Below are 12689 nucleotides of genomic sequence, written 5' to 3'. Positions count from 1 at the left end.
AGCTGTTAGTCTATATTGTTAAGTGATCTACACTTGATTTTATCTTGAAAGGCAATGGGATTAAAGATTTTTACCAACTCTCACCTCCGGAAGCCAGTATTATGCAAGGATTCCAACCATCCTGACTTTGCTGATTACGTTTCCTTAGGTAAGTCGCAGTATAATATGAAGGGCAGGTGACAGGTTATGACCTCTTAATGCTTTTAAACTGATCCGGAAAAGACGGCAGGTAATTATTTTCTTTTGCTTCGTCTTTTAATTCATTTAATATGCCTGTCATATCAGATGTTAGAAATACAGTGAGAAAAATGCAGGTAATACTCATGAAGTTTACGTTGAATTTGGGATGCAGACAATATACAAATGACTGCATATTGTCATTTGTGTATTTCTTGTGTTGCTATAAAAAAGTACTTGAGGCTGGGTAATTTGTAAAGAAAATAGGAGCCAGGTACAGTGGCTCATGCCGGTAATCCCAGGACTTTGGGAGGCTGAGGCAGGCAGATCATCTCAGGTCAGGAATTTGACACCAGCCTGGCTAACATGGTGAAACCCCGTTTCTACTAAAAATACAAAAAGTTAGCCTGATGTGGTGGCACACACCTGTAATCCCAGCTACTCAAGAGGCTGAGGCAGGAGAGTCACTTGAACCGAGGAGGCGGAGGTTGCAGTGAGCCAAGATCATGCCGTTGCACTCCAGACTGGTCAACAAGAGGAAACTCCATCTCAAAAAAAAAAAAAAAAAAAGAGAGAAAAAAAGAAAATAATTGAATTGGCTCACAGTTCTGCAGCCTGTACAAGCAACATGGTGCTGGCATCTGCTCAGTTTCTGGGGAGGCCTCAGAAACCTTACAGGCATGAAAGATGAGGGGGAGCAAGTGTCTCACATGGCCAGTATGGGAGCAAGAAGAGGAGAGGTGTCACACACTTTTAAACAATCAGATCTCACAAGAAGTCACTGACTATTGCATGAACAGCACCAAGTGATAGAGGATCCGCCCCCATGACCCAAACACTTGCTGCCAGGCCCACCTCCAACACTGGGAATTACATTTCAACATGAGATTTGAGGAAATAAATATTCCAACTATATCAATGGCATAGTTTCAGATGGTAATAAGTGCTCCAATAGTTCATCTTTACTGAATGGTTGCTACATGCCAAGCAATGTTCTAAGCATTTTACAAATGTTAAGCCATTTATTCATCACAGTCTATAGATTAGAAGCTATTATCTTCAATTTATCAATAAGAAAAATGAAGCTTAGGCAGGTTAAGTAACTTGTCCAATGCAACAGATGCTGAATAACAGAGATGAGATTATAATCCAGGCGTTCTGATCCCAAAGTCTATGTTTCTCTATCATGAGATACTACCTCTCAAAGAACTACTGTAAAGAAAATAAAACAAGATAAAGAAAAAGAGCAGAACATCAGGATTCTATTTTAAATAAGATAGAGAAAACCTCTATGAAGAAGTGACCTTCAATCAGAAACCTGATCAAAGACTATACAAAACAGCCTGGTATATTTAAAAATAGGCAAAAAATATAAAGGCACAATGTAAAGAAGGGGAACCAAATAGATAAGAACTGTAAGAAGAAATATTTAACTTCACTAATAATCAGAAACAATTTAAATGAACATCAAGAAACCAGTTAACACCTACGCCAATGGTGAAAAGAAAGAAAAATCAAATGGTAATTGTTATTCAAACAAGGCAAATGGGAGCACTGTGTGTTCTGCTAATGGGATTATAAGGTTGTACAGACATTGTGTGGGGTCTTATAGTACTTATTAGGCATATACCTTCTAACACAGCAATTAAACTTCTTGGCGTAAACACTAAGACCTACAACCCAAGTATATGAGGACACGCACGCTGTGTAATATTTGGTGCATTGCTGGTTGTGCTAGCATGTAATGAAGATAAGCTAGGCGACTATGACTAAAAGATGGATCAAGTAATATGTGGTGAATACAGGCTATGGAATATTGGGAAGCACCAAGAAATAACATAAGTAAATTTTGAGAATGAAGTTTTAAGTGGGAAAAGTAAGAAATATAGTAATGGCTAAATTGTAAGATCATTTGTATGAGTTTAAAAGAAACTCAATAAGCAAAATTACATATTGATGAAAAACATATACAGATCCAGGGTAAATACAAAATACATTTGAGTGCTGGAAAATGAGGAGGAGGGATGCCTCAGGAAGAGGGAAGAAGATAATATTTAAATATTTATAAATTACATGTATTATATATTTATATATATAAAATATTAAAATATATATTATATACTATAATATATATTTAAATATATTATATATAATATGTATAATATACATATATTTGTTTATTCATAAATGTAAAGATGGGTGAAAATTAGGAAAAAAAAATCAACACAGATCATAGTCTGTCTACAAGGTTATTCCTAAAACCAGCAAATAACTAATAGCTCTAGCTAGCACTGATTTGCAGTAATCCTGAACAAATTCAATAGGCCAATATTAAGTGCTGAAACTGTGCAACCCAATTGTGATTGAGACCAGAAATAAACCATTATACCTCTGCACATGATGGGGTCTGGAACTGTGGAATAGCTGCAGGCGCACAGCCAAATCTGGGAATAAAGAATCATAAGTCTGTTGCAATTTAAAGTTTACCTGTGCCATCTCCTATTGAATCAGTTCTCACAGTGAAGCCTTATAGACCTCTAAGCAATATTTACACTTTTAAAGACTGTGAAAGATGGTACATGGACAGTAACCCAAGGAATTTACATTGGAGACTAAATGGGCAACTGGGTAATAAGAAAAATAAATTAAAATGAGCATTATATTATTAAGATATTCAGATGAAATGGGAATTGGTGGTAGAAGTCAAGGGAAAGTTGATTTTATTTTTAATCTTTTAATTATTGTATAGGATAGTGTATTTGCATATTACTCGTATAATGTATTTTTAGGTACAATATGACAAAATAGCTCTGATAGGTTATTTCAGGGATGAATAATTTATAATATCCTAATTTTTAATAAACATCTGTGAAATATTCATATATTATTCACCAAACATAAGATATATCTAAATGGACTTCTAAAGCTTTTTCAAAGATTATTATGAAGATTGAATGAGTTTATATATTAAAAAACATTTTCAATCATGACTGAGAAATAGCAATAATTCAATAAATGATGGCTACTATTATTATTAAATTTTGCCCTCGGGCCAGGCGCGGTGATTCACACCTGTAATCCCAGTACTTTGGGAGGCTGAGGCGGGTGGATCACGAGGTCAAGAGGTCGAGACCATCCTGGCCAACAGGGTGAAACCCCGTCTCTACTAAAAATACAAAAATTAGCTGGGCATGGTGGCGTGCCCCTATAGTCCCAGCTACTCGGGAGGCTGAGGCAGGAGAATTGCTTGAACCCGGGAGGCGGAGGTTGCAGTGAGCAGAGGTCGCGCCACTGCACTCCAGCCTGGCGCCTGGTGACGGAGTGAGACTCTGTCTCAAAAAAAAAAAAATTTTTGCCCTCAAAACATAACTTCACTTGTTAAGAAGTTAAATTTGACTTTTTAGATATGAAATAGCTAATTATTTTTTATGTTGCTTTGCATTCCTCCAGATAAAATTTTACTTTTTTAAAGTTTTATTTTATTTTTAATTAATAGATAATAACTGTATATATTTATAAGGTATAATGTGATGTTTTAATACATTTAATACATTATGTATTGTTAAATGATCACATCATTGCTAATTAGCATTTCCATTAGTGCAAATATTTATTTTCTTTATATTTTCTTTATATTTGTATAGAGGCTACAGATTTAAAGATTGGGAGTAAATTTTACGGTGAAACTCTGAGAAAATCATTTCCTGAAACTTGGGTTTGGAATCTTATTACAACTGAGTGAGTATTTTTAATTGCATTTTTTGTTGTTTAATTTTTCTTTTTATCTGAGTAAAAGACAGTTGTTGCATTTGCCAGCCTTATGGAAATAAAAAGAGTGTGCAGCACCTGTGATAGGATTATAACTTCTCTATTTTCGTCCTTTCACTTTCTCCTTTTATTTTTTCTTTTATTATTATTTTTTTAATTTATTTTATTGCATTTTAGGTTTGGGGGTACATACATGTGAAGGACATGCAAGATTGTTGCATAGGTACACACGTGGCAGCGTGATTTGCTGCCTTCCTCCCCATCACCTATATCTGGCATTTCTCCCCTTGCTATCTCTCCCCAACTCCCCACCCCCCACTGTCCCTCCCCTATTTCCCCCCAACAGACCCCAGTGTGTAGTGCTCCCCTCCCTGTGTGCATGTGTTCTCATTGTTCAACACCCGCCTGTGAGTGAGAACATGCGGTGTTTGATCTTCTGCTCTTGTGTCAGTTTGCTGAGAATGATGGCTTCCTTATTTCTTTTTCTTATTTTTGTCACCTATTTATTATTATAATTTTGAGACAGAGTCTCAGTCTGTTGCCCAGGCTGGAGTGCAGTGGCGCAATCTCGGCTCACTGCAACCTCTGCCTCCCTGGTTCAAGTGATTCTCTTGCCTCTGCCTCCCGAGTAGCTGGGACTACAGGCACATGACACCATGCCCAGCTAACTTTTGTATTTTTAGTAGAGAGGGGTTTTACCATATTGGCCAGGCTGGTCTCAAACGCCTGACCTTATATCACTTATGTTTTATAAGAACTTGGATGTTGTTGGAAGAAAAGTTGTACGGGAGACTTAAAACAGACTGAAATTTTTGTTATTGTTGTATGACATGATGAACATCGTACTCAGCAAATACATATGGAGGTAAGGGAGAAAGAAAGGGGAGAAAAGAAACTCTAAAAGAGGAAGAAAAAAGGAAACAATGAAGAGGAGGAAGAAGAGGAGAAAAGGAGGTTGGAAAAAAATAAATTTCTAAGTAGGTGCCATGAAAATTTCAAGTACAGGATAATGTGCACTCTCTAAACTTAAAAACCGTTTAACATGGCTCATGTTCCCATACTTATCAGTAAAGTTAAATAAATGTGATAGCAATTACTTACAAGTAAACTAAAACAAATTGCTAATTTAGGTATTTTGAGAACATTAAATGAGTCATTAATTTATGTCTCCTGCTCCCTCAAACATTGCCAAATATTTTGGTGTTGAAGACCACTCACAGTGTCTACTGATAACGAAAGACAGAAATACACAGAGATGAAACTATCTTTCTCAGTGTTTTCTAAGAAAGTAAAAGATTAATGCCTATGTCAAGTATTTAAACAGTTTATAATTTTTCAGGGATTATAAGAAAAGACATAATATCATAAATTTAAAATAGAATTAAAAGATGAGATCTCAAAATGAAGAAACAGTAGAGTCAAAGATGACTCAAAGGGAAGGAAAGCTTATGCACTGGACACAAAAGCTTACAGTGTAGCTCCTTTACAGATAAGGCATGACATAGAGCTAAACAGAGAGAATGGGGTAAAGAAAAGAGAATTTGCCTCTTGTAGTTTAGCAAACTGTCGAACAGTCAAAGGAAGAAATATAAAGGTCCAAGAAGTGATATGATCTAATTACACATGTGTTGTATGGTGACAGCTTCTCTCTGACTCTGTATGCTATCTCCTTTATTAGCTCTGCAGGTGCAGCCAACCTTAAGCTTACTGTTCCGGATACCATCACACAATGGAAAGCCAGCGGATTCTGCATGAATGACAAAGCTGGATTTGGCCTCTCACCAACTGTCTCCATGACAGCTTTTCAGCCCTTCTTTGTGGACCTCACTCTGCCCTATTCGGTGATCCGAGGAGAAGCATTTACTCTGAAGGCCAATGTCTTCAACTACCTGAACAGATGTATTCAGGTACCAGCTCTTCTTATAATAGCAAGTTCTTCCCTATGTAAATTATCTTCAGATATTGGTTGTCTGATGATCAGAACCTGGTAAGAACTTGTTTTGCCTTCCTAAGCTTTCAAAAAATGTTAACAAGCTCTGCCAACCACTCAATGTGTGGTTTAGAAGTATAAATTCTTATATCTAGGTGGCTGGCTGAACATAAAAGAACTTAAGACAAGCTCTGTGGTGTAAGTTAGTTTTCATTATTGTGTGTGAGGGGAGGGTCAGTGGAAATGATTGAGTGATAAGACCCCTAGAACTCTTGATTCTTCAACATATTCAATAATTTTATGTATAAGACCCTTTCGAAGCAGAAGGACTTGTGAATAATTAAGCTGGATATTATCAAATTAGATTAGCAAATTAGATTTTAAGTATCTTTGGGATACTTAAGGATACATGACAGCGTAGAGGTCTCATAGGCCCTTGAGAGCTGGCCAATAGCTGTGGAAAAAAAAAAAAAAAAACCAGCAATTTCACAACAGAAAAAGCACAACCATTTATACCTAGGTTCGTATCTTGGTTTTTAGACTGTCTAGTTCTGTTGCTTTGAACAAGGTACTACCCTCCATCAGCCTCAGTGTATCAGCTGTAAAATGGTGTTAATAACACATATTTGGCTGGGTCCTTATGAAAGTTGAATGAGCTAATGTAAATCATGAGCCTTACACAATACACTGCAAATAATAGGCATTCGCGTTTGTTCCCCTTCTCTTTTACCTAAATAACAAATTTCAACTAGATCTATAATAACAATTTGGCCTTTAATGGTTGCATTAGCTCATCTCTTTCAATGATTTTCAATATAATGTGATCCACAAACCCAGCCTTTTGTTGACGTCCAATTATTTGGTGAACATGAGTAGAGAGTAGTGACAACATGACATATCCAAAGTGCCAAGTAATAGACCTAATCAGCATATTTTACTTTAAGCGATACAGTTTATTTTTAAAAATGAAGCAGGCAGAACTACTCAGTTTATTAGGAAGCTATTTTTTTAGGAAAAAAATAAAATACATTTTTTCATATTCAGGAAAGTTTGTTTTTGCTTCCTTGTTAGTAAAATTTTTATGTGTAAGCCTGAGTTGTGATACATTCTTCTAGACGCTTCGTATCTGTTATTTGCTGTAGCACACACAACTGTGAGCTATAGATGACAATGGCCTCAATTTACAGAAAAGAAAAAGTAAACAGGCTCCTAAGAGCTTATGATAACTTGGTCAACCCAAATTGGCCACAACATCTGCTTATTCTGCTGTAGTTCTATAAAGTAATGCATTATGATATAAGACCAAAGTACTGGTTTTTCAAAGTAATTAGTCACTACGTGCCAAAGGTCGAGTTATAACTATGTAAGAAGACTTTGAAGGGCTCCCCATGGTTTGGAAACCATTCTTTCCACAGCAGAAAATATGAATGGTAGGGAGCTTCTTTTCTAACTTCTCAGCCATGCATGACTATGCATGTTTATATATGGAAAAGATTAAATCCTTCTTCTCTCTCCTTCCTTATCTGACCCTCACAGGTAAATACAGTGCTGAGAGCATCTAGTGATTACCAAGCCAGACTTCTCTCAACTGAACATGAAAATATTTGTATATGCGGCAATGAGAAAAAATCCTTTACTTGGCTGGTTACCCCCAAAACACTGGGTAAGATTTGCAGTTATTATATGTCTTTACAGCCTTTTGTAAATCCCCCTAAGAGTTCATGTCGGACTATTTCTCTATGTAAGCAAGTTACCCGTTACTTACCACCATCGCTTATCCATTCTTTCATTCCTTATGACAGTACCCTTTCACAGCCCAAGACCAATATGCCTGGGGACAAGGGTGGGGAGTTGAAGTCAAGTCTTGACTTTAAGAGTTCTTATTTTCCATGTCATATTTTATTCTCTTCCCTGTCGAATTTCAATTATTTTAACAATTTACCTCTACATAGAGTTCAAAATAATTTCTGCCTCCTTGTATCTTCATTTGAATAACTTCCATTTACATTTTCTGCCGCTTAAGGTACAGTCAACCTCACTGTCACTGCTGAAACCCTCCAAAATAGTGGCTGCAGGAATGGGTCATCCACAGCTCCAGACATTGGCTGGCGGGATACACTGATCAAATCCTTGCTGGTAGAGGTATGGCCTCAGGGTAAAACTTATGGGCCTTGAGGAAAACAGCCTGTCTGTATTTCTAAGGTTTATCTCCATTAAGAAGTGTGAAGTATAGCTTTCAGAACCCATGGAAATAGGAGTGAACCACTTATCCAAAGATAAAACACAGTATTTTGATCAAACATTTGGAAAACAGGGCCAAAGACAGACCTTTCATCCACTCATGCAAAGAATATTTTAAGTCAACTGTACAGTATTCTTGAAGTAGAGTGACAGAACTTTGGAGCCTAAAGGATCTTTATGAAAATCCTTGCCTTTCATTTTGGTAACACAGCTTATTATATAGCATACAAAATCGAATGGTTCATTTCTGTATTCTCTTGGGCTTAATAATTCATAGCTTCACTATCTGGAATACATTTTGAAGGTGATTTGTTCTATTTAGGCATTATTAATTTATGAATATGCTGAATATTCAGAATATTGTTGATCTATGAAATTAATTATGACTACTTTCTTTTCTCTTTCCAACAATTAGCCTGAAGGTATTGAAAAGGAGATGACACAGGGCTCACTTATTTGCACAAATGGCAAGTAGATCCCTTCACATAGTTTTGCTGACATGGCAACATTGAATGAAACTTTTGTCTTTGTTTTAGAATGAAGGGTTTTATTATTTATCTTCTCAGAACATGGCTACTGGGAAAGATTAAATTACTTTCAAGTAGTAAAATTTAATAATTCCACAAGCCAAAGCAAATTTTAAACTTTTAGTTCTTTCTTACCGACTGTTCCCTCGTTCAGGTATTCAAGTATCCTTGACTTTAACCCTTATCTCCACCTCTTCATTTCTCCCCATCCAAACCTTAATTTTGTCATTAAATAATAACTATGATTCTAAAAGTTCTGTCAAAAGGCCCCAACCAGGGAAAAATTTTCTCTACCTAATGTATATCATTTCCAGAACTTTCTCTTATCCTCCCACCTCTGAGCCAAATTCTGATAAGTCTTTTTTTTCTGATTACTACATCTTCTGATGTTCATTTCCTATCTGGGGCTTTGTTTCACATCCATTGCCTGAAACTATGTCTGTTTTCAACACTGCAACAATTAATTGCCCTACAAATAGTAGCAGACTGCAACAGGATTTATTTCTATTATCTACTGTATTTTGCTTTTGCCACTATTTATTGGTTTGAATGTTAGAAATACTAGAGACTCCTATAGTTAAGAGAAGCCAGAGATCTCATTTTATTTTCCAATACTTTGTCACCTTAAGGAGCATATTCAGGTAGTGAAGTGTTTTAATACCAGTGTGAAAATTACATTGAACCCAGTTGGAAAGCACTGGGTTCAGATTCAGTGTTTTATTACTTATAATTAGGTGATGTCCCAAATTTATTTTCTTTTGGCCTAAGCATACTCTTCTATACCAAGGCAGGAAAAGCACCTGGTTTGTTCATCCTATAAGTTGTTTTGTGAAAATCCAATTGAATAATATGTGCAAAAGTAAATTCGAATGTACTTACCAAAGTTAAGGTTTTATTATATGTTATATTGTAACTGTGAAGAGTTTAGGTAAATATGATTAGTTATAATTATAGGAATCCTTTTGACCTTTTTTCTGATTATTTTAGAGTTGGGAAAAGGCAATAAGTAGACATGAAGTGATTTACTAATCAAGAAGATAAATTATAATCAAAGTCAAAATCATGGGCTTTAAAATAAATGAGAGATCTGAATTAATATTTTCACTTTGCTGTTTCCTAGGATCCACAGTATCTCAACCAGTAGTGCTAACTTTACCAGATAATCTTGTAAAAGATTCACCTAGAGCCTACTGGTCTGTCCTTGGTAAGTCTGCGAAGCATTATAATACATAAGCTTGGAAAGAGAAAAATTTTACCTATTTCTGCCATGGTTCTGTTTTGTCATCTTTTTAGACTCCATTTCTAAACTTAGAGTTTTATAATTGAGGTTGGTACATATGACTAAATACTCAACCACATCAAGAAATTAAGCGTCAGAGGCTCCAAAGCACACACTCACTTTCCTTTCTTAAAGGCCATTTGATCTCTGAACATACAAATTTACTCCTGTCATTAGCATTTCTGGCTAATGTCTCATTTAAGGCCAACTCAGTAAAGAAAAACTTTGATGCTTTCTCACAGATGAGGGATTTTTACAGCACAGCATGCTGAACTGGTTAACACTGATATTTCACTCCTTTTGCACTGAAATTGTACAGACAGGTAGGAGCTAACAGCGTTCCACACAAAGGCAACAGTCCCTGTGGGACAATGACCAAAGCCAGGCAAAGCTTCTTACTCGTAACTCACAGGCCCTGTAAGCCTGGAACCCCAGTCACATGCCCGCAACTGGACAAGCTTAAGGATAATAAGAACAACTGTAAGACAGGTTTTGACATCGAAGCATGAAATGTATGCCAAAATTAAATAGAATATATTCCTGTCATTATTTCCTTGTTAAAAAGGGAGAACTGCTTTCTTGTTCATTCAAGATTTCAAAGAGAGTTACCTCCATGATTTATTTCTATCATTTTTAAAAGCAATTCTGGACTGTTTAGGCCCTGCCTTCTAATCTTCATCAATATACAGCCCAGATTAAAGACTTAACATGGCTATCTAAAGAATACTGTACAGTGGAAAAAACGTACAGTAGAAGAAGTATAGACCAGAAAAATACTCATGACAGAGGGGACAAACACTCATTTTACATCAAGAACATCTTCCAGTGTCAAAACCAAAGAAGAGCTGGGCTTACCTGAGCTTTTGACTTTGAGCAAATAAGTCTCGTTACCAAAATGATGTCCAACAAATATAAGTCACAGATGCTGCGCTATTATATCCAGCACCAACATTCTAAACCCTTCTTATTTTTAGGGTACTTAATAGCAAATGGCTCAATTTTCATCTATTTAATGAGCTGTTGAATTCAATTTGCTAGTATTTTGTTGAAGATTTGGGGGGTTTATATTCATCAGGGATCTTGGTCTGTAGTTTTCTTTTCTTGGAATGTCCTTCTCTGGCTTTGGTATCAGAGTAATATTAGATTTGTAAAATGATTTGGAAGTATTACTTTGATTTTTTGGAAGAGCGTGGCAACAATTGATATTAGTTCTTTAAATATTTGGAATAATTCAGCAGGAAAGCCATCCAGTTTGGGACTTTTATTTGATGGGAGACCTTTAATTATCGATTAAATCTCCTTACTCATTATTATTAGTCTGCTCAGATTTTTTATTTATGGTTCAGTCTTAGTAGGTTATGTGTGTGTAGGAATGTATCTACTTCTTCTAGATTATCAGTTTGATGGCATATAATCATTCCTAGTAGTTTTGTATGATCCTTTGTATTTCGGCGGTATCAGTTTTTTTTTCTTTTTTTAAATTTTTGTTTCGTTTTGTCTGTGGTATAAGTTCTAATGTTTTGTCCTTCATTTATGTTCCTATTTATTTTAGTCTTCACGCTTTTTTTCTGATCCTAGGTAATGGCTTGTTGATTTCATTTATGTTTTCAAAAAACTAGTTTCATTGATTTTTTTCTAGGCTCTACTGTATTTATTTCCGTTCTGATCTTTGTTATTTGTTTCCTTTTGCTACCTTTGGGCTTAGTTTGTTTTTTTCTAAAAAACAGTGTTACACCTTTCCTTAAAGTGTAACATTAGATTATTTATTCGAGATAATTCTTCATTTTTGATATAGCTGTTTATTAAGATAAATTTTTCTCTGCAGATTGCGTCTGCTGTATCCCATAAGTTTTAGTATGTTGTATTTCCATTTTCTTTTGTCTCAAGGTATTTTTTAATTTCCCTTATGATTTCTTCCTTGACCCAGTGGGTATTCAGGCATGTGTTCAATTTCTACCTATTGTGAATTTTCTTCCTGTTATTTATTTCTAGTTTCATACCCTTGTGATTCAAAAAGATACCTGATATGATATCAGCCTTCAGCCTGTAGAAGTTCTTTACAGAGGCAATGCATAGTGGTTAAGAGAACTGAATTTCCCAGAAGGCTGCGTTGAATCCCATATTCACTACTTGCTGTGTCACTTGGGAAAATTGCTCAGCCTCTTTGTGTCTCATTTCTTCATCCCTTAAGTGAAGATAATGGTGTTACTTATTTCATAAGATTGTTATAAAAATTAAATGAGTTAAGATGCTTAGACGTCTCCAGATAAGTAGTAAGTGCTACACAACTATTAGGTACTGGTGGAAAGTGTGTAGGAAGGTGGTCAAGTCCAAGTACTCCGAAGCTCTATTTTCTGTGCTCAGTTCCTGACTCTGCCGTGTCTTTTCTGGATGATGCTGGGAAAAGTTTCAGCCTCTCTGTGCCTCAATTTTATTACAGATGAGAAAAATAGTACCCATTTGTATTATTATTATAAGCATTGAATGAATTAATATGAGCAGAGTGCTCAGAACAGTATCTGATAAATGGTAAACATTTTATAAAGGCTTATTTTGGGCCCAAAGTCTACTGTTTTTGAATTAGTGGTGGACCTGGAGTTTTCTATTTCACCCGGGGAGCTCTCAAGAAATGTTGATTCCCACAAACTTTTGGGTTCTTCTGCTCTTGGCTGTGCTGCTTTGGATAACATATCTCCACTGTAGTTCTGAAAGCAAGGCCCTGAGGTGTCTTGCTGATTCTATAGTGTGGGCCCAACAAATAGAAGAG

The 12689-nt window shown here is 35.9% G+C and overlaps 1 protein-coding gene across 1 annotated transcript in view; it reads left to right on the top strand.

Moving 5' to 3' along the window:
- LOC108294985 (ovostatin-like) overlaps window positions 1-12689 on the top strand; it is a 78084-nt gene that overhangs the window by 50949 nt on the left and 14446 nt on the right. Inside the window, exons 16-22 of the mRNA XM_037734407.1 lie at window positions 52-148; window positions 3822-3915; window positions 5624-5852; window positions 7412-7538; window positions 7899-8017; window positions 8532-8583; window positions 9764-9847. Coding sequence (XP_037590335.1) covers window positions 52-148; window positions 3822-3915; window positions 5624-5852; window positions 7412-7538; window positions 7899-8017; window positions 8532-8583; window positions 9764-9847 — 802 coding nt within the window. The remainder of the gene's footprint in view (window positions 1-51; window positions 149-3821; window positions 3916-5623; window positions 5853-7411; window positions 7539-7898; window positions 8018-8531; window positions 8584-9763; window positions 9848-12689) is intronic.

Source organism: Cebus imitator, unplaced genomic scaffold, assembly GCF_001604975.1.
Source record: "Cebus imitator isolate Cc_AM_T3 unplaced genomic scaffold, Cebus_imitator-1.0 Scaffold614, whole genome shotgun sequence".
Classification (NCBI taxonomy): domain Eukaryota; kingdom Metazoa; phylum Chordata; class Mammalia; order Primates; family Cebidae; genus Cebus; species Cebus imitator.
This window is presented reverse-complemented; position numbering and strand designations above follow the sequence as displayed.